Source organism: Zootoca vivipara, chromosome 16 (assembly GCF_963506605.1).
Source record: "Zootoca vivipara chromosome 16, rZooViv1.1, whole genome shotgun sequence".
Lineage (NCBI taxonomy): Eukaryota > Metazoa > Chordata > Lepidosauria > Squamata > Lacertidae > Zootoca > Zootoca vivipara.
In genome coordinates this window covers 35,543,103-35,565,820 of record NC_083291.1, presented here as the reverse complement: position 1 = coordinate 35,565,820, position 22,718 = coordinate 35,543,103, and the positions used below count along the sequence as shown (strand labels likewise).

Below are 22,718 nucleotides of genomic sequence, written 5' to 3'. Positions count from 1 at the left end.
CATGCCCATGTTATGGGCTTCCCAGATGGACCTCTACTCTGATCTAGCCAGGCAATTCTAACAACTTCATGTGTGTTGCAAAACACCATAGAAATGGTAATGCTTCCTTTTGGGAGGCTAGAAAAATTAGCCCCGTTGATATTATTATTATTATTATTATTATTATTATTATTATTATTATTAATTTCTGTTTTTACATCCGAAACCATGAGTTAACCCATGAGTTAAAACCTCTATGGCTTTCCAGATGTTGTTGGATTCCATCTCCCATCAGCCGCAGTCGGCACTGTCGATAGTCAGGGTCGATGGGATTTGTAGTTCAGCAAGATTATCACCAAAGGTTAGCTACCTTTGCTCTGTACCAGTCTACCGCAATGGCTGGCCGGCCTGGGATATGAGGAATTTTTGGGTGCCAGGGTCTTTTCCCCAGGTAGAATGGGGAGAGGAGGTCGGCATCCCATTAGAGTTGCGTGTGCATTGGGGGCCTGATACGGTATGTACTTACTCCTGTCCAGGAAATGCTCTGGCCTGTAAGCTTCAGTGGGTTCCCTCACACAGCAGCAACACACAAATCTTTGGGGTTTGGGATCTCGCCTCGCTCTCTCTCCTAGCAGTGGGCCCCTTTCATAAAGATGCACCTCTCCTCGTTAGCGAAGCACCAGCTTCCTCCACGAAGCAGGACAGAAACACCATCCCTCTATAGCAGCTTCTCTCTCTTTCCTTTGCAGGCTGTCTTCACTGACCTCGAGATCCTGGCTGCGATATTTGCTGCTGCCATCCATGATGTGGACCACCCTGGCGTCTCCAACCAGTTCTTGATCAATACCAGTGAGTAGCACAGGGGGATTGGGGGCAAAGGGGTGTTGGGGGGAGGGGAACATGAGTGGGCGGGGGGAGGGGGTACGCATGTGTGTCAAATATGGAGGAGATATTGGACGGGAAAGGATTTGAATGTGCCTCTTTTGCTTGCACCTTGTAATGTGTCACCTTATCATGCGTGAGGCTGAACTGCTTTTCTTCTGACACGGTTGCTATAGGGTTGTTGCAAGAAAAGAGACTTATAGGGAGAAATGCCTCTCCTCAAATGCCCACAAGCAGCTTTGGGGCAAATGCAGCCCAATGTTCTGAAGCAGGGCTTTGTTTCCCTTCATTCCCTCCCAGTTCCACTTCCCCAGGGCTCCCCGGCAACTTACCTTGAGGCAAGAAAATGCAGAGAGAATATCATCAGTGAAGGCCAGTGTCAGGGTTGTTATGACTACTCCTGAGTAATGACCTTCCACATGCTTGTCTTTCAAAAGTCTTTATTAGTGCACATTATTTACAGTGTAGCGAGCTGCTGGTTTCATGTCTCCTCATTCCGAATCAGAATCCGGCACTGTCCCCTTCCGCGATTGGGACCAACATAAAAGCCTCGGGACAGTGAATCTCCTCCCTTTTCTCCTCCTTCTCAATTCCGGTGTCGGGGCGAAGGGTCTATGGTCAGCCCTATTCCCGTCCACTCTTCCCGCCTCTCTCTCTTCCTGCCTGTGGAGCAGGGGCTCTCCAGTGCTGCCAGAGCCCTGGCACTCCTTCTCCATTTCCTGACTCACCCCTTCAGGCCCCTCGCTCTCATGACTGCTTGGAGATGGGCTGCTTCTGATGGGGGGGGGGGTTCTCTGTAATCCCTCCCCCTTACATCCAGGGAGATAATTCGGACTACATCCCAGATTCCCCAGCAAGTGGAATCTTGACATACCATTCCCGCTGAAGAATGCTGCACAGCACCCTGTACGCACTGGGGAGGATGGGACCAGTCGCTGTCCCTCTCCACAGTGGGAGTTGGTGTTCACTCGCTGTTAGCAAGAATGCAATCTGCGCAGACTTAGCAGAGTGTCAGGCCTAATGAGCACAGCAGCTCATTCCTGGTAGGTCTTGTCTCAGGGAATCAGTTGCTGAAACTGAACTTCCCCACATCTGTCTCGGTCCCCTCCTCTCCAGGGTTTCCCCCAAGCAATCAGAGACTGCACTTGCATGAGGCCAAGCCCTCCTCCTCCCCTTTCATGCCTCTTCTGGAGACCACAGGGGGAGGAGACACCCGTGGCTCTTCATCATCTGGACTCACCTTTGCCTCTTGGCCTCCCTCTTTCCACTCACCTGCTTCAGCTTCTGATTCTGGACTTGATATAAAGAGAAAGTCTTACTGCTTTCTATAACAGGTGGTGGCAGCGGCAGGTGTTTTAAGGAAAGTCTGGGCTTGGCAAAGTAGCTGCAGGACTTCCTGGGGACAGGTGCTTATGAGGGACTTCTGGGAGCATCACAAGGTCCTTGACAGTAGTTTCCAAACATCAGATAATGGTATCTGAAGAAATGTGCATGCACACAAGAGCTCATAACCAATGACAAACTTAGTTGGTCTCTAAAGTGCTACTGGAAGGATTTTTAAAATCAGAAAATAAGTTGCTCTTCAAATCCGTTGTGGATAGGGCAAAGAGCTGCTGTAAAATTTCAGAGAGGTGCATAACTAAAAAGCGCTGCCTTCCTGTACTTTGGGTTATTCGAGGGCAGACTATTCTTGCGGGTTGTTGTTCTGCTCTTCCTCCTTCTGTAGATGGTTTGCTTCTGTAGGACTTATGTGGCTTCTTTGTTCTGGTGTAGCATATACGTAGCTTCAAGCCATAGCCCAGGCACCCCCAAACTGCGGCCCTCCAGATGTTTTGGCCTACAACTCCCATTATCCCTAGCTAACAGGACCAGTGGTCGGGGAAGATGGGAGTTGTAGTCCAAAACATCTGGAGGGCCGAAGTTTGGGGATGCCTGCCATAGCCAAAGGTATGAGCAGGCAGGCAGAAGGCAGATGCAAGTGTGTGCATGGACCTCAGGGATAGAATTTACAAATCCAGCTGCCTGTTGATTTAGTCAGCAGAGGCCTTGTTCGTGGTGGCAATACAGTTGTTGGTGACACCGGTTAGGGCTGTGGTGCCTAGGTTGTTGATCTCGCTCACCTCACCCCCAGAGAGCCATATGCCTCCCAGACTCCATGTATTCAACAAGCCTTGGTTTTGAAGACTCTTTTGGTTTATTGCTGCCTTTTGTTTCGTCATTCATTTCTGCTGCCCTGGGCAATTTCAAATTGTTTGATGGCTTCATTTTTTATTTCATTTGTTTTTTTCATCCTGTAAGCCATATGCTGATGTAAGCTACTAAAATGAAATATACGTTCCTGTTCTCCGTGACGCCGACTAACGTGATCCTCCTTGGCAGATTCGGAGCTGGCACTGATGTACAACGACGAGTCAGTCCTGGAGAACCATCACCTGGCGGTGGGTTTCAAGCTGCTGCAGGAGGAGAACTGTGACATTTTCCAGAACCTGAGCAAGAGGCAGCGGCAGACTTTGCGGAAGATGGTCATCGACATGGTGAGCCTCGGAAAGGAGAGCAGTTGGCTGCTTCCAAGAACAAGCCTGCCTTCCCCCCCCCCTCCATCCCTGGGCTGGGTCTCCCAGTTTGAGGTTCCATTCCTCATTTTTTTGCCTTGGGAAATTCAGTTGTTTAAAAGCAGAGGTATGAAACTTGCTGCTATATTTCTCACGATGACGCCGCACAAGGAAGGAACATCATCCCTGTCAGGCTTTCTGCCTGAAGTACCAAGCTTGGTGGACCTTCTAATGCAGTGTTTCCCAACCAGTGTGCCTCCAGATGTTTTGGGACTACAACTCCCATCATTCCTGACCACTGGTCTTGCTAGCTAGGGATGATGGGAGTTGTAGTCCCAAAACATCTGGAGGCACACTGGTTGGGAAACACTGTTCTAATGAGCAGAATAATTTTGATTTGTCTCCTGTTGTTCCTTTGCTGCCCATTTCATGGCAGCAGTTGTATGCAAAGACCAACACAGGAGCAAATTGTAGTTACACCTCAAGCAGGGAAATGTGACCAGGGATTTGAGGAACGGGGGGCAAGGCTGATCCTCTGTCTTAGTGCAGAAACTGCCTTCCGTCTCGCTGGCTTCTGTGTTGGTCCCCTCTGCTCTGGTTCCCCAAAAGCAGGACTCCATAATTTGAAACAGTGGCATACCGTGACTCTGGCATATTGACCATGGTAGCGCAAGGCACATCGCTGCCTAAGGCACATTCCCAAATGGCACCAACGCCCAAAGTTCAGATACACAGCATCCAAGGCTGAGGCAGAGAAACCAACAAGCAGCCCTCCCGCTCCCCGGCAGTGAAAAGAGGGTGGGTGGAATTCCATGTTGCATGACGGCACATGTCCCATTAGCCCAAGCATTGCAGCTTGCCAGGCAGAACAATGTCCCCTCTCTCTGGGGGTTCCCCTTCCCTCCTCCTCCATCCTTCCTTTTTCTAGATCAGCAACCCCTTTGTAGACTGCTCTGGCAACCCCAGTCGGAAAAGGCTTGGCCAGTCCGTGGTTTGTGGGTTGGAGGGATGGTGTTATCAGAGCAACTAGAGCACAGGCATCCTTGGCAGCTGACTGCTGTGTTGATGCCCTGCAGGCCCATAATTAATAATAATAATAATAATAATAATAATAATAAATTTTTATTTATACCCCGCCCTCCCCAGTCAAAAACCGGGCTCAGGGCGGCTCACACCAACAAAACCACAATAAAACATAAAAACAATTAATTAAAATACAGATTAAAATACAGTATTAAAATTTAAAATGCAGCCTCATTTCAAGTAGTCCATAAATCGAGGCCATGAGGGAGGAAAACACAGGGGTCAGGCTAAGTCCAACCCAAAGGCCAGGCGGAACAGCTCTGTCTTGCAGGCCAGGCGGAAAGATGACAAATCCCGCAGGGCCCTGGTCTCCTGGGAAAGAGCGTTCCACCAAGTTGGGGCCAATACTGAAAAGGCCCTGGTTCTAGTAGAGGCCATCCTGGTCCCGTCTCCCATGAGCCCCAAACAGGCACACTGGCTCTGTATAATATTTGAGATAGAGCCAAGTGGACTAAAATGTGTCGCTTGCAAGGGTCATTTTTTTTGCCAACTATTCCAACAGACGAAGCAGACTTTTTGCAAGATTTGCTTAAATGCCAGAATATGCAGAACCCCGCAGCCCCAGCCTGATTTAGGAGGAGCTTCTGTTGTTTCAGAGAAAATCCTGAAGGTGGGGGCGGGGGGGAGAGATTAGCTCATTGGCGTTATGATAATGTTCAAACTCATGTAAATTTAGTTGATTAAAATAATCAGTTAAAAGGTCCCTGATTAAGTAATCTAAAAATGGTTTCATCAGCTGACAGCCCTGGTGTTTCTTCAGCCTGCCTCTCCTCAGAACAGATATGGTAGAACAACCTCAAGAGCACTAAGGAGGGGACTGTGGAAGCCCCCCCCCCCTGGAGAGTGGCAGTCCAACAGTCACTAGGCTTCATGGAGTGGCTAGGCCAGTGGTTTTCAGCCAGCGTGCTATGGCACCCTGGAGTGCCTTGAATGATGGTCAGGGGTGCTGTGGGCTACGCTGGCTTCTGTCCTTCTTTCCTTCCATTCCTCCTCTGATGCCCCCTTGAGTCTCTGCCCCCCAAAGGCTTGCATGGCTGTTTGTTGCAGCAGCCCTGGCTACAAGCTCCCCAGGCGAACGGTGCCTCTGGGGCTGGCCAGGGGGTGCTGGTTGCCAGGAGCTGAGGTGGCCTTAGAGTAAGCAGCCAACAGGTGAAGGAGTCCAGCCAGCCTGTCCTTCAGCTCTTGCTGTTGGGAAGTCCTAGGCCCCTGTGGGGCAGTATGAGGTGGCATCTCTCTTTGGGGCAGGGGCGCAGCTCGGGGACCACGGATGGCGGCAACAACTGGAGGACTCCCAAGGAGAGGGGAGAGGAGAGGAGGCTGAGGGAACCCTCCATAAGGGAGGGTGTTCAAAAAAGGGCGAGAGGCTGCCAGCTCTGCAGGGAAGGGGTGACCTAACTGGGCTCCTGAGCCTCACATGGGAGCTGCAGAAAGAATGGAGTTGGCCAAGGGAGCTGTGAACACAAAAAGGTTGAAAACCTCTGGGCCAGATGAAAGAAAACTACACTGGGTTGCTGTCTGTCTGCACAGGAGCCTAAATTCCCTGAGAGGAAGGACGGAGCACGAACAAAGGCATGGAGCCCATTGTTAATGGAAAATCTGAGGGCTCCCTTGGACAAAAATGAAGACTCCAGCCAAGAATATCAGAGCAAAATAGCAGCCAGTAGGCTTGGTCTTTATTTAAAAAAAAAAATACTGTCACGACAACAATACTGTCACGTGCAACAAGGTGAAGCAAGATGGAGACCCAGAACAAAAGAGAACCTCCACTTTTACCAGTTTTCCCATCACCAAGAAACACCCCCAAAATACATCATTCCTACATCACAGCTACGTAATCCATACCTCACAAAAAGGGAGGGTTCAAGGTAGAAATCTGAGCAACTTTGACACCTCTCCTAGTCCTCCTCTCACCCCTCCCCAGGTGTGAATTCCTAAACACAAAGAGAAATTAACAGTTTCCTAAGAGTTGAGGAGTCTTCCATTGTGAATGAGATGGCTACGTAGCAGTCTGGCACCATTGATGGGGAAATGTCCATTTGGCAGAGCCTCCTGCCTAGTGTTGTAAGGCTTAGAGGTTTATGGCTCCCCAAGTCCCCCTTTCGATAGTCATGTGGAAGTGTGTGTGTGTGATTCAGTGGGGTGGGGTGGGGAAATTCCTACGACACCATGAAAGTCGAAACACGGAGTGATCCCCCTTCCATTATCAAAAATTCTGGCTTATACTTCTGCAGGTCCTGGCTACCGACATGTCCAAACATATGAGCCTCTTGGCCGACCTCAAGACGATGGTGGAGACCAAGAAAGTGACCAGCTCTGGGGTGCTTCTGCTGGACAACTACACTGACAGAATACAGGTGGGCAAGGCTGGATGAAGCCCTGCATGCTACAGATTGGGAAAGGATGGTCAGGTCCTCTTGTCCAGAGGCCCAGCCCTGCCCAGGATAAGCAGGAAGGAGGTCAGTCCCCACCACAGTGGCAGACTGGGGAGGCAAAGGGCAGCTGGTCCCGGAACTGGCATTAGGATAAAATGGCAACAAGGAAGCTGGGAAGCAGCTGCAAGGGCCGGCTGACAGCAGCTTTCTCTCAGATGTGTTGCTCAAGCTGTTGAGCCAGTCCAGCATCTGAGGCTTGGGCGGGGGGGCGGATGACATTGTTTTATTTAAATTGTTCGCCTGCTGCCTGACAACAGCCTTTCAAGGAAGCCTTCAAAAAAAGAAAATATAAACACACAATATATACAATATTAAAATTTAAAACACACACACACACACACACACACAGAGAGAGATAACACAGTTAAGACTGGGGAAAGGTCCTGTGTTTCAACTGCTGCTCCATAAAGTTTGAAAGCATGCCAGCGCAAGTAGATAAGTAGCTGTGCTGCAGCAGGAAGGTAAACGGCATTTCTGTGCGCTCTGGCTTCCGTCACGGCGTTCCTTTGGGCCAGAAGTGGTTTAGTCATGCTGGCCACGTGACCCGGGAAGCTGTCTGGAAAAACGCTGGCTCCCTCGGCCTGTAAAGCGAGATGAGCGCCACAACCCCATAGTCGCCTTTGACTGGACTTAACCATCCAGGGGTCCTTTACCTTTTACCTACCTTAAAGATCCTGCAGGCAAAAACAGCCTGGGCATACAAACACATGCATAATTGTGCTGGAGCCCCTCCTTTCGGGGGACTGGACAATCTGTGGCTCCCTGTATCTTCCTGGCAGTAGTGACAAAATAAAAAAAAATCCTTCCAGTAGCACCTTAGAGACCAACTAAGTTTGTTATTGGTATGAGCTTCCGCGTGCATGCACACTTCTTCAGATGCACACGAAAGCTCATACCAATGACAAACTTAGTTGGTCTCTAAGGTGCTACTGGAAGGAATTTTTTTATTTTGTTTCAACTACGGCAGACCAGTAGTGACGACAATGATAGTGTTCACTGCCCGCTCCCCAGACCTTAGAAAGCCCATTGGCTTCTTTTGTCACCTGACAACTGAATAAGCTGAAAACCCTCCTTTGGGCCCTCTGCGCTGGTGTTGCCCATGCCACGTAACGGACCAAGAGGGCTTTTTACTGCTGTGGTGGTGCAGGAAATTAGCCACATGGGATCCTTTGCTTCATTTGCACAGTCCTTTTCTTAGGTTTCCCACTCGCCAACCTCCTTAGGCTCTGAGAGGAGAGGGAGGCTGTTTCCGTCTAGGTCTTTTCTCCCTCTGCACAGTATGTCCGCACACACGCAGACACACAACACTCACTGTTTTGCTTCCCAAGGGTTTGGTGCTCAGCTGCACAGCATTGAGAATCAGCAAGGAGCTGCTGCCGCATTCTTGCCTCTCTCTGACTGTCCTTGCGCTTCCTGACCCCCCAACCAGGTCCTGCGGAACATGGTTCACTGTGCGGATTTGAGCAACCCCACCAAGCCGCTGGAGCTCTATCGGCAATGGACAGACCGGATCATGGAAGAGTTCTTCCGGCAGGGAGACAAAGAGCGGGAGCGGGGCATGGAGATCAGCCCCATGTGCGACAAGCACACGGCCTCTGTGGAGAAATCGCAGGTGCGTGATGGCCAAGTGGGATAATGTTCCGGGGGGGGCAGAGAGGGATCCTTTTCCCCCTCCTGCTGCTACCAAGGCTAGGAAAATTCATAGAATCATAGAATCATAGAGTTGGAAGAGACCACAAGGGCCATCCAGTCCAACCCCCTGCCAAGCAGGAAACACCATCAAAGCATTCTTGACATATGCCTGTCAAGCCTCTGCTTAAAGACCTCCAAAGAAGGAGACTCCACCACCCTCCTTGGTAGCAAATTCCACTGCCCAACAGCTCTTACTGTCAAGAAGTTCTTCCTAATGTTTAGGTGGAATCTTCTTTCTTGAAGTTTGAATCCATTGCGCCGTGTCCGCTTCTCTGGAGCAGCAGAAAACAATCTTTCTCCCTCCTCCATATGACATCCTTTCATATATTTGAACATGGCTATCATATCACCCCTTAACCTTCTCTTCTCCAGGCTAAACATACCCAGCTCCCCTAAGCCGTTCCTCATAAGACACGAGGTGGCTGCTGTCAAAACCCACTTTATCTTTGGAGCATCATCATGCTTCCATCCCTGAGTTTCAGCAAAAATGCAACTTCACAAAAAGTTGGGGGGGGGCAGGGAGGAAGTAGGGAGTAAACATAGCCAGCCCAGAAGGCGAAAGGAAACCCTAGATCCATTACAGGAGAAAGGAGAGCCTGCCATGTCCATTGGAGGACAGCAGGAATCTGGCACTGGGAGGCAAGCAAGCTGCTTTCCTGTGACTGTGAGCCAGGAGCTTATGGCTTCCAGCATAGCTGAGTCTTTTACAGGCAAGTGTATTTTTGTGCAAGGAATTGGCGACCGTGAGTTGGCACAGAGGATCCATTGCCAGAAACTTGTCTTTTCCCTGTAAGAAACTTCTGTTTTAAAACAAAAAGAAGCTGCTTTATGCTGTCAGACCGTGGGACCACATAGCCTGGTGTGGCCTCTTCTGTCAGGCTGGCTGAAGCCCTCTTAGCTTCCTGGGCCCCCTTTTTGACTGGGGATATCATGCAGGGGTTTCCAAACTAAGGCCCGGGGGCCGGATGCGGCCCAATCGCCTTCTAAATCCGGCCCACGGACGGTCCGGGAATCAGCATGTTTTTACATGAGTAGAATGTGTCCTTTTATTTAAAATGCATCTCTGGGTTATTTGTGGGGCATAGGAATTCATTCATAAAAAAAAAAGTCCGGCCCCCCACAAGGTCTAAGGGACAGTGGACCGGCCCCCTGCTGAAAAAGTTTGCTGACCCCTGATATCATGGATTGAACCTGGAGCCCCTCTGCCTGGCTCCCTCCTTGTGGGAACTGGGAATGTGCTCTTCTTCCCACAGTTACTAGGTCATTTATGATTGTGCTGTGTGCTTTGTGGAATGTGGGTTGGCAAAAGGCACATGCACCTCTGGACTAGAAACTGTGCCATCACACCCATGTCTGCGCCATTGTTAAAGGATGCTTTATTTTGCTAACAGAGAGCTCCCTGCTGTACCATTTTGAAAGAGAGAACCCAGCCAGCTATAACAAGCCCCCTACTCTTCCATAGCACTGCCCCACTGTTTGTTGAACCAATTGTTCTATTGCCTTTTCGAAACACTTTAATGTACCTCACCCTTTCAGTGCTAGAGAGGACAGCTGTTAGGGGAAGGGGGGGTTGTTAGTTACAGTTTAGCTAACTTCCGCACTCCTTTTAGCCGTAACGGGAATAGTTGGTACAGGGAACGGAGCATGTTGTCTTACGGAAAGCCTCTAAGAATTTTGGCAGAATGCTATTTTTCTAGTCCTCATGACTTTGGAGAATCTTGAAAGGGCAAAGCTACGGCTTATGCTCAAAACCCAGAGATGAGGATGCAAAGACATACCTAGGGGTTAGCCAGGCTGTCCCCCACCAAGGGCACAGGCTCAAGGGTGCAAAAATCATGCCCACCTATCTGGATGCTCCCCAGGCCATTCCTCCACTGTCCTGGATGATGACTCTGGGCTAAGAGAAGTTAAACATTCCTGCCCTATCCCTGCATTATTCTAGCGCCTAAATAGCCACCCCTTTCCCAAACATCTTTGCACAATGTACCTGGTACAAAAGCATCCAGGCCTTTTTCCTGTGGCCTGAGAGAGCACAGGATGAGTCCATGGCATAGCTGCCAAGTCTCCCGTATTCCCCGGGAAATCCCCGTTTTTCCAGCTGTTCCTAGCTGGAAAAAACGGATTTTTTTGTTTCCCATGGTTTATTCTGGCGCGGCGGCCATTTTGGAACTGGGCGGAGCATGCTCAGAAGCGACTTTTGATGCTGCTCTGCCCAGTTCCAAAATGGCTGCAGTGCAACTTCTGGCGCGGCGGCCATTTTGGAACTGGGCAAAGCAGCACCAAAAGTCACTTCTGAGCATGCTCCGCCCAGTTCCAAAATGGCGGCAGCACTAATTCCGGTCTGCTACTTCCGCCCGGTCCCTTATTTCTCCGACAGCAACTTGGCAGGTATGGTCCATGGGTGTCCCTTAAGGGCTCACTGTTCTGTTACCAACCCTCTTCTTTCCCTGCCCCTCGGTTGTGTTTCAGGTGGGCTTCATTGACTACATCGTGCACCCGCTGTGGGAGACGTGGGCGGACCTGGTGCACCCAGATGCACAAGACATTTTGGACACCCTCGAGGACAACAGGGACTGGTACCACAGCATGATCCCCCAGAGCCCCTCTCCCCCTCCGGACGACGCGGAGAAGGACGACGAAGCCTGCCTGGAGAAATTCCAGTTCGAGCTGACTCTGGAGGAAGAGGGGGAGGACTCTGAGCAGTCTGAAAAGGACCACAGCAGCCCCGGCGACGAGGACAATAGCTACTACACAGCCACAGAGGAGCAGCAACACGAGTCCCAGGAAGGGCAGGACAGACTAACGGACGACACAGTGAACGACACATCGCCCGGCACATCATGACTTTGGGGAAGGGACAATTGAAAAAGCAAAAAAACACACACGAAAGTTTTCATGAGGGGGGGGCAGGGATAAAAAAAACAACGAAAAAAACTCATTTTTTATTTTTATTGTATTTTTTATAAAAAGAAAATCAACAAGAAAAAAAAGGGAAATATACACAGCAACTGTAGAACCAGGTTGGCCCAAGCAAGGGACAAGTAGCCCTGCTGCTTCAGTGAGCGGCCCAAGCACTCCAGAAATAATCTTACCTTTAATTTTGCTTTCTTTTTCTTTCTTTCTTCTCTGTTGTTGCTGAGTGGGGTTTTTTATTTTCCTTTGCTGCTTTTTTTTTATTAAAAAAAAGACTGGTGCCATCAGGAACAGAAGGAGGGCAATGATGATGAAAAGCATGTATGAAGTGGTGGCAAAGGCCAAGCAGGTGGAATAATAATAATAATAATAATAATAATAATAATAATAATAATAGTATTTTAAGCCATTTGTAGTAAAAACAAAGCGGAGACACTGCAGGGGCTCCAATGCCAAAAACCAGTAATAATTTTCACACATGCCCCTTCTGTTCATCTGGCTCCCTTGCTTCAGACATGCCCTCCTGGGTCGTTTGGTGCCTTTCTTCTTTTGCTCATCGCAGCAAAACCCTCCCAGCTGGAAAACAGGGTGTTCAAAACATTGGGGATTTTTTTGGGGGGGGGAGTTCTAATAACTTGGATTTTTTTAACTTATTTTTTTAAGCTACTGCTAATTTATTTTTGTGAGTTTATTTTTATTTGATCGGACTGGTAAGAAGAAAGGACTTTGCCTCCTTTCTTTCTTTCTTTCTTTCTTTCTGATGCACTTTTAAAATAATAATAATAATGGTTTGCAGGTGGGGAGTTCCTTTTTTTTTTTTTGCCTGTGACGCCATAACATTCTCCCAGAAGCAAATGGGAGAAGACATTACTTTTAAAGAAAACAAAAGGGAACAAGAAATCAAACAAGCAAAACATTTTTATCTGAGTTTCCAAATAGCCAAGTCTTCCTCCGTTTATCATTTTGCACAAAAAAAAGAAAGAAAAGGCAATATGGCCAGGATTGAATGGGTGTAACTGGCCAACTTGCCCAGACAGCACCATAGGGGACCTCAGGGGTGAGTACAGTGTTCCTCTCCCAGTAATGGGGATGGGATGGAGAGAAGGGGGTTGGTTTGCATCCTTCCTAGCCCAATAATAAGAGGAGAGACTATGTTTTTCAGTGATGATTATTTAAGGACTGATTTGCAAGTTACCACCATCTTTCTGTCTGAAAACCTGTGATTTGTTAGTTGACGAATCTCTAAACTGCAGTACCCCTCTTCCTGTTTACAAGTTTGTCAACTAGGAAATACAAGTGTACTGACCACAAACAAACAATTTGCATGTGCCTCTAGGCACATATTTTTTCTCACAGGAGGCTTGATACAAGCAGAGTCTGTTTGAATGAAAACCAAGTCTTTATTTCTGTGCAATGCAGTGTAATGTGGCTGGATCACATAGATTGACTTGTGAAGTTTGTATGCTGGGGTGGGGGTGGGGCTTTATTAAGTTCAAAGGGTAGAGGCTCTAACACTCTTGGTTCCAGAGGTGAGGATCCACCTCAGACCACCACCTTCCTAGGAAAATTATGTGTTTACATGTGCCCAGAAAACCCACACCATTCTCTCACTGCTGTGACATAAGTCAATAGCTTTTTTTCAGATCCTGGGTCTGGTTGCAGAGAAGCTCCATCTCTCAGAGCTCAATCAGATCTACAGAAAATCCAGCCAAAAGAGGAAATCTAAGCAGTATGCAGGTTTATTACTTTAAGGTCACTTGCCTTGAAATGAAATACAGAGGCAGCTTTGCCACATGCATGAAACCGGCCAGAGAAAGGGCATCTGAAATGTGCTTTTCTTTCCCTCTGCCGGGCCGATCTTGCTATACAAATCTCCATGCCAGATGCTGCTCTCCTGACAATCTCTTCCCCCTGCTCCATTATTGGGCACGGAACAAGGAGCCCAGGCCGCCTTCCGACAGTTCTCCTAGAGAAGCAGGGCCTGCTGCCTCACCCTTGCACCAGAAATCACCATGAGAGAAAAGAAAAGAATCTGCTCTGTGGAATATCAAAAGGAGATCTTTTGGGCTGCTTTTATTCTTTGCCTTAACCAGCCAGCGGAGTATAATTTGCTAGTAATCCTGCATCATTGTCCTGGCATGAAGAGGGCGAACTTTTCTCCATCCACAAATGCCTTGCCCTGCCCCTGGATGGACGTTCTCCTTAGCTCTGGGGACATCAGATAATTTCCATGGACAAGCAGTGCTAGGGAATCCAGTCCTAAGAACCACAGGAAACAAGCATCCTGGATCCCTTTTTTCTTGTGCCTCTGCCCAGTTGGGGAAGCTGTAGCCTGGTCCTCGGCTGGCTGGATTCTGGGGGATCACTTGCCACCCCACTGGCTAGAGGGCCCAACCCCTCTTTTTGGAGGCGGAGGGAGAGGAAAGTGGGAGAGCGACAACACAAGTGAATTGTGAGCGGATTGGCCTTTCGGCAATGTGAGACTTGAGTGAGTGGACCTGAGCCAGCGTCTCTCCCACTTGAGGTGAGGCCAGGACCGGGATCCCCTTTATTTAGCCTGTCTTACGTGGCCATTCAGGGCTGGCATTGCGCCTACCCTAATCTCTCCCCTCCATGTAAAGTGGTGAAGCAATAACAAGCGAGTTCCCATTCCCATCACCACGCTGAGCTTTCGAACCAAAGCCATGTCTCCTCTTTTGCAAAGTTTCCATCCCACCCACTTTGCATTGACTTCTGTTTGGCCGGTTCTCCTAGTACGTAGGTTCAGGCAGGTGGCAAGGAGCCTTCCGGAACTGTTCCAACCCAAGCACGGTAGGGGACAGGGGGATAACGGTTGGAGAGGTGTGCTAGCTATTGCAAGGCGGCCAGCCCCTAAAACGCCTGCCAGCCGCTGCAGCCCTGCACCTGCATTGCTGGTCTCTGCTCAAAAGCCAGTGTAGGGCACCTCCTTCCTTACCCAAGGAGAACATGGCCATTTCTGAACACAGTACTGTAGCCATTTTCTTTGTATTTTTTTTCACTTTTCTTTTTCGAAGCCTCAATTGAAGAAAAGAAAAAAAACGGGGAAAGAGAGAGGAATTCTTTCTTTCTGATTTGTGTATAGCTTTTATTTTTGTACGCAGTTCTGTTCCACGAGTTTGTTGGGTCGGGTTTGGACTGTACATAGTTGTGAATAAGCAGATTGTAAATTATTCTAAAAAAGAGTAAAAGAACCTTACAAACAATACCCCTCCCCCCTTTCCCTCCCGGCCTTGCCTCGGTTTCTCTCCCCAAACTCCTGCCGTAGGACCTGTGCTTGGGGGCGCATTTGTGGAGAGCAGTGAGGTCTCCGAGAGACTCTCCAGCTGCATCCTCTCATCGAGAGCTCTGGGACGCAGGCCCTGCCGCCGCCCCTGCCGTTTCTCCTGTCTGTGTATTTATGGTGTAATATAGACACATTGGAAATTGTAGAATTGTCATTTTTTTCCTTGCAGTGTCGTTAATCAGCTGTTACAATGTTCTCTCTCGAATGTTACCAAAACCGTTCAGCAGCCGAGCTCACAATAAACCAGGAGAAAGGGAGTCTTTTGTGCCTGTGACCTTGACCTGCCTTCTCTGCAAGGCTGCAAGAGGTGTGAGTGTTTTTTTCAATGCCTTGGAGGCCAAAAGGAGAGGGGAGGAAAGCCAGGTCCACCCTACCATTGGGCAGACCGAGGCAGCTGCTACAGGCATCTCATTTTGGGTGTCGTAAGAGGGCAGCAAGGGACCCAGGTGGCGCTGTGGGTTAAACCACTGAGCCTAGGGCTTGCTGATCAGAAGGTCAGCGGTTTGAATCCCTGTGACGGGGTGAGCTCCCGTTGCTCGGTCCCAGCTCCTGCCAACCTAGCAGTTCGAAAGCACGTCAAAATGCAAGTAGATAAATAGGAACCGCTCCAGCGGGAAGGTAAACGGCGTTTCCGTGGGCTGCTCTGGTTCGCCAGAAGTGGCTTTGTCATGCTGGCCACATGACCTGGAAGCTATACGCCGGCTCCCTCGGCCAATAATGCGAGATGAGCGCGCAACCCCAGAGTCGGTCACGACTGGACCTAATGGTCAGGGGTCCCTTTACCTTTTACCTTTAAGAGGGTAGCAAACTCTAATATTCTATTGCTGTGGGTGCCCTGGCCCTGGAGGTGCAGGCATGGGGGGGGCATGAAAGGGATCTGTTGCTTTGCCTTGGGCAGCAAAGTGTCTTGTGCTAGCTCTGGACAGGAGCCAAGGAGCCCCGCAGGCACTATTTTAATTCAATCCCAAGGAATGCCAACTCTTTCCAGGCGAGACGGTGCTATCTTCAAGGGGCTCTTGGATTGGAGTATCGACACACTCGGCGCAGCTCCAGAGACTTTTGACATTAACGCTGTGCCTCGTCCCGTGGGGTTTTCACTCTTCTCACAAGCTCATCCCCTTTTCGTGTCTACCTTGAACACGACACTCTCAGGCTACCCTGATTACAAGCCACTGTGATCTATTTTGACACACAGACAACAGCTAGAAATGTAAAAAACAAAAATAGACCTATATAAAACATCAAAAAAAATAAAATGACTTGCAATTAATGCAACATGCAGGAAGCCAGCAATTAACAAAAAGAGCAGTCAAAGGCCTTTAGAAAGATGGACTTTTTGCCCCCTTCAGCAGGAAAAGGGAACAAAGGATTGCCACACAGCCATGGAGCAATAGTAATATCAGGTTCAGCTACCCATAGCATGACTGTCCTTCACAGAGTGAAAGCACCCAGAGCGGGGCCTACACTGCAAAGGCTAAGTGCCACTTCTTGAAATAAGAGAGGCAGTCTTGGGCAATGCAAGGTCTTCATGGTTCATTCAGCATCTTGAATTGGGTCTGGATGCTAATTGGCAACTGTTGATGCTGCTGCAAATCAGGGCAGCTGTGTGCCATTAGGTGGTGAGCAGCAGACATTCTGTTTCTGCAGCGTCTTCTTCGAAAACATCACTCTTATATGGTGCATTGCTGTGATTTATTCTGGAGGCTACCAAGGAAAAGATAAACAAGGTAAAATCTCTTTCCAGAAATGGGGCAATGTCTTACCTACCTGCTGCCATCTTCTGGACACTTTGTGCAACAATGGGCTATTGAACAGCCATGGTTCCTGAAGGCTGAGCAGTTTGGTTGAACTGGTTCAAGGCGTGGCACACGCTCCTCCTGCCATCCTCTTGGAGCGTCTTTGTAATTGTAACGTTTTGAATAAGACCCTTTATTTGCTGCTTTCTGACTAATTGTTTTTAGTCAGTTGCATTGTAGCAAAAACAACGAAGTTTCTGGTGGCTCCGAGAATCATTAGCAGATTTGTAATCACCCCTAAGGGACCCAGGTGGCGCTGTGGGTTAAACCACTGAGCCTAGGGCTAGCTGATCAGAACGTCGGCGGTCCGAATCCCTGTGACGGGGTGAGCTCCCGTTGCTTGGTCCCAGCTCCTGCCAACCTAGCAGTTCGAAAGCATGTCAAAGTGCAAGTAGATAAATAGGAACCGCTACAGTGGGAAGGTAAACGGCGTTTCCATGTGCTGCTCTGGTTCGCCAGAAGCAGCTTTGTCATGCTGGCCACATGACCTGGAAGCTATACGCCGGCTCCCTCGGCCAATAATGCGAGATGAGCGCGCAACCCGAGTCGGTCACGACTGGACCTAATGGTCAGGGGTCCCCCTTTACCTTTACCTAATCACCCCTAACCAGCTTATGAAAGGAGAGGGGTGGATGTTAAACTCTTGTCCTGTGAATCATGGAATCACAGAACCGTTGAGTTGGAAGGGACCCTGAGGGTCATCTAGCCCAACCCTCTGCGATGCAGGTATTTCAACAAATCATTAATGATACATGGCCAGAACTGATCTCTGCGCCTGTTTTCTTCTGCAGGACAAATAGCAGTGGATGAGGTGGGTTGCATCAGGAAAATGATCCAGGTTTAGAGGAGGAAAGGATGAACACCCCCATCCTCTATCTCCATAGCCCCAAACCGATTCTAAGGCCATTTATTACAGTAAAGTAACTCAATAAAAAAGTTGAATCGGGGCAGAATGAACTTAAGTGTTTGGTAAGGGGTTGAAAATACCTGCCTCATAACTGTGTCACTGTCATAATTGGCTTGATATAAATCAACCAAAACGTAGTGTTTTTTTTTATTATTTGTATGTTTGATTTCTGACCCACTGTTCGTCAGTCAGTCCCAGTTTCAACAATATAAAAATACAATATTCAAACAGTTTTACAGCTCAGAAGATTGAAGCATATTCCCCAACAAGGGGGGTTGACACTGGGGGGGGGGGTTCAGTCTAGAGAGGGGCAGGGGAGTCAGCTGTGGGGGCACAAGATTATAAAAACGATACATGGTGTGTAGAAAACGGATGCAGCCTCTTTTAGAACACACTGGCATGAAGTCAATCTGTGCCTTTCGTCTGCCCTCTGCTGGACAGTTTACAGAATTAACAAAACAGCAATCAAACAGATCACACAAGATACAGCAATGTGTTAAAGGATTTAATACAGCCATACAATCAAAACAAGAGTGCATATGCAGGAGGCAGAGCATTCGTGTTTGTGGAACACTGCATTCTGGATTGTGAGAAATTTGCTGCAGTGCTATACAGTACTCACTTGCCTGGGTATGTCCCTGTTTTACCACCCAGCCCAGTTGATATGCAAATGATTCTCCTGTTAATCAAGAGGGAAGGGAGCGAAAGTGAGTCCTAAGAGCCTACCTTGGGATGACAGATTGAACTGCATGTATATTTTCTATGTATGTTTACCAGGGAGAAATTTCCGCTGAGCCCAATGGCATGAGTTTGCAACCTCAGTCCTTCAATGCAATGTAGACAGCCACATACTATAAACTCCACATACTATAAACATTCACTGAAAACTGGCCAAACAATCGCAATAATAATAATAATAATAATAATAATAATAATAATAATAATAATAATAATAATAATTGTCCAGTAGCACCTTAGAGACCAACTAAGTTTGCTCTGGGTATAAGCTTTCATGTGCATGCACACTTCCTTCAGATAACTTCAGAAGTATCTGAAGAAGTGTGCATACACATGGAAACTTATACACAGAACAAACTTAGTTGGTCTCCAAGGTGCTAAAATGTTTTTTAAAATTTCGACTGCGTCAGACCAACATGGTTACCTACCTGAATTAATAATAATAATAATAATAATTGTTATTTATACCCCACCCATCTGTGGGCAGATTTCAACAGAACATTAAAAACAGAATAAAACTTCAAACATAAAAAACTTCCCTAAACAGGGCTGCCTTCAGATGTCTTTTAAAAGTCGGATGGTTGTTTATTTCCTTGACATCTGATGGGAAGGCGTTCCACAGGGCAGGCGCCACTACCAAGAAGGCCCTCTGCCTAGTTCCCTGTAACTTCACCTTGCAGTGAAGGAACTCCAGAAGGCCTCGGAGTTGGACCTCAGTGTCTGGGCTGAAAGATGGGGGTGGGGATGCCCCTTCAGGTATACTGGGCCGAGGCCGTTTAGGGCTTTAAAGGTCAGCACCAAGACCTTGAATTGTGCTCAGCAACGTACTGGGAGCCAATGTAGGTCTTTCAGGACCGGTGTTGTATGAACTGTCCCTTATTTGGAATAATCACATTAATTACTTGCACACCTTACAATTTCTGTGTCTCTTTCTCTCAGGGGACACTTCCGTCAAAGCAACCACATACTGCACTGAGTAAGTAGTACGTATCACACACAACTCCCTCAGCGAACTTAAGAGCTCTGCCCTGGGACATAAAGCCTTTCTGGTCCTCTTCACAAAGTGCTCTGTATGCTTTGAAAGTTTCCACAACCCCTCATGGCACCTTGGAAAATGGACTTTGTTGCAAGAGGTTGTGATAGTTTCCTGATAGTGCCTGCCCACAACTAAGTCACTTTAATATAAGCAGTTTTCTAGTAGCATCTATACTAGAATATACTATATCTATATAACTATATACTATATCTATATAACAAGTCAACTAGTGCAAATTAATGCTAGGGGTTGCAGCCAATGCTAATCCTACTCAGAGTAGATCCATTGAAGTTAATAGAAACAACTTAGGGGCCCTTCTCAGTGGTGGTGACTGCCCTGTGGAATGCCCTCCCATCAGATGTCAATGAAATAAACAACTGACTTTTAGAAGAGATCTGAAGGCAACCCTGTATTGGGAATTTTTTAATGTCTAATGTTTTGCCATTTTTTATGTGCTATAAGCCACCCAGAGTGGCTGGGGAAACCCAGCCAGATGGGCAGGGTATAAATAATAAAATTTATTATTATTATTATTATTATTATTATTATTATTATTAATTTATGTGGCTCTGAGATGAACATAGTTGGATACAACCCTAGATAATAAAATCTGACTCTGATTTTGCAGTTAAAAACATAAGGATCAGGCCAGTGGCCCACTAATTTGCCTGATTCGATGCTCCCTGCGGCATGTACAAGACACATACGGTATATGGCACCAGGCACACATACATGTTCTCCTTGCTTTGGGTAGGTCTATTTCCATATAGTGGAGCAGAGGATTTTTGTAACTTTAACCTTCCTTGCCACAGTGGAGGACTCTCACTTCTTTGTCCTGAAGGATGTCAGAGGTTTGGCAAAAGGAAGCCGAGCAATGCAACACCGATGACTTGCTTCTTTCCTCTGAACACCAAAGACTTCTCTGTGACTCAGTAGCACATGATCTTGTAATCATTACACGGGGCAGTTTCTGTTCTCCGGCGCCACGTTCCTGGTAAATCATTCTCCCTAATTTATAACCATCTATTTTTATCATTGTAACCTGCCCCAGGACTTCAGGCAGTCGGACAAACAATTTGACTGTATCCTTCCAATAAAAGGATTTGGGCATTGTGGGTAATCAACTACTATACTGAGTCTCATGAAGAACCACAATTTTAATTCTTTTTCCAGCTGACTGTCTCAGAGGTTTTTGATACATTCTGCAGGACTGCTTCGCCCCTCATGCTATTTTAAGATTTACATGAAACCACAGAGTTAGGCCATCTGTGTACAGTGGTACCTCTGGTTAAGAACTTAATTCGTTCCGGAGGTCCGTTCTTAACCTGAAACTGTTCTTAACCTGAGACACCACTTTAGCCGCAGCACCGCCGGAGCATGATTTCTGTTCTCATCCTGAAGCAAAGTTCTTAACCCGAGGTACTATTTCTGGGTTAGTGGAGTCTGTAACCTGAAGCGTTTGTAACCCGAGGTACCACTGTATTTGGGGTAACGTGTTGTCGGGGCTCTGCTTCTCCTTTTCCTCAAATCCTGGCTAATCTGGGGATGTGCTGGACCAGTGGGGACAGTAACAGGTTGCATGAAGGCCAACAAACAGAAGCTCAATCCCTGTAAGATGGAAGTGCTGTCGGTAGGCAGATTTGTCTACCTAGTGGTTAGAGCAGTGTTGCTTTCTGAAGGGTCAGGTTTGTGATTTTATCCAACTTTTAGCTGTGACACCCCAGCTATGGAATGCCCTCCCTAGGGGCAATTGCCTACAGTATTTTTGGTGCCAAGTTTCAATTAGCCCCCACCCCCCCTTAAAAAAAGAGGTGCAGATTTTTAGGCTGCCCACTTGCCTAGAAGCCTAATGGCATACAGTGGTGCCTCGCTAGACGAATTTAATTCATTCCACGGGTCTTTTCTTATAACGAAAAATTTGTCTAGCGAATCCCATAGGAATGCATTGAATTTTTTAAAATTATTTTTTTTGCCCATAGGAACGCATTAATTGAATTTCAATGCATTCCTATGGGAAACCGCGATTCGCTAGACGAATTTTTCGTAAAACGAATTCGTCTAACGAGGCAACCTCTGCTCGGAAAATCTTTTCGTTAAGCAGAAATTTCATTAAGCAGGGCATTCGTTAAGCGAGGCACCACTGTACAGTGAAACTTGATTCTGAGTGAATATGCTGAGGATTACTCATTTAACTTCATCTCCTCCTCTTCTTAATTGTACCAGTTTTATTGAAGTCCCGTTAGCTATTCCAAGAGACCCTTTGGCTGCAGAGCAGCAGACTAAGAAATGTCCAAAATTAACAAAGATGCGTAATGAACAGGGAAGGTGAAAAGGTCACGTTTCAGTTAACTCCTCTTGGGTGTGTGTGGGTGCCTGGCATCAGGAGGTGAAGACATAATGTTCCAGTTTTGACTCCAGAAAGCTGGGGTCACCTTTGTGGTGCAAGTGGGCACAATGGCAGCTTGAAGAACTTGTCCTCGTGCCTGTGTGAAGTCTGGCCATCAGCCCTCCCCTGCTTCACATGGGTGACTCACTCTCTCCCCCTCCCCCTCCTGAAAAGCACATAGAGGTGAAGGAGGAAGTGGGAAGAGCAGCACTCTTTCCCACTTCCTTTTCCAGCTCGAATATGCTTTTTAAGGCTCAGATTGGCACCTGAGCAAAAAAATGAAGCAACTGAGAGTTAAGAAGGGGAGCATCCCAGGACACTGAGAGGGGCAGGGAGGGAAATGGGCCATCTGGAGGAAGGAGGAGAGAAAAAGTGGGCTCAAGATGGAGAGAGGGAGTCAGGAGAAAAGCTGAATGCACACCCACTTGCATCTCAGACCAAGAAAGGATGCTCTTGAAACTGCGTAATTTTTTAACTGACACCCATCCCTCCACTCCTCAAACCACCATCAAATCACAGATTGCTTTCTGCCTATATTGACTGAAACCATGACCTGTTGCTTTCAAGCACTGTTAAGGTGGCAAAAAACCTGACTCTTGAGGCAATGGTGCTTCTGCAAGTTTATTTGTTGCTGCTATGAGGATATTTTATTGCTTATAGTTGGGACTACCATCTTCATTATCGTAAACTGTCCAGAGACATTTGTTGTCTAACAGCATGTAGAATGTATTATCAATCCAAATCGAATGTCCCATCAGTGCTTGGCGGATCTGCCGTATACCCTCCGAGCTGATTTGGGAATGGGGAGCAAGAGGGGAGCCCTTTTGCAGGACCCAGGTAGCGCTGTGGGTTAAACCACAGAGCCTAGGGCTCGCTGATCAGAAGGTCGGCGGTTCGAATCCCTGCAACGGGGTGAGCTCCTGCTGCTTGTTCCCAGCTCCTGCCCACCTAGCAGTTCGAAAGCACATCAAAGTGCAAGTAGATAAATAGGGACCGCTCCGGCGGGAAGGTAAACGGT

The 22,718-nt window shown here is 47.8% G+C and overlaps 1 protein-coding gene across 5 annotated transcripts in view; it reads left to right on the top strand.

Moving 5' to 3' along the window:
• PDE4A (phosphodiesterase 4A) overlaps nt 1–15,094 on the top strand; it is a 281,007-nt gene extending 265,913 nt beyond the window's left edge. For all 5 annotated transcript variants that reach the window (XM_035141219.2, XM_035141222.2, XM_035141224.2 and 2 more), the window contains 5 exons: nt 729–828; nt 3,241–3,395; nt 6,728–6,850; nt 8,358–8,540; nt 11,090–15,094. In XM_035141219.2, the coding sequence (XP_034997110.2) occupies nt 729–828; nt 3,241–3,395; nt 6,728–6,850; nt 8,358–8,540; nt 11,090–11,464 (936 nt within the window). In that variant the 3' untranslated portion in view covers nt 11,465–15,094. The remainder of the gene's footprint in view (nt 1–728; nt 829–3,240; nt 3,396–6,727; nt 6,851–8,357; nt 8,541–11,089) is intronic.
• Nucleotides 15,095–22,718: the final 7,624 nt, after the last annotated feature.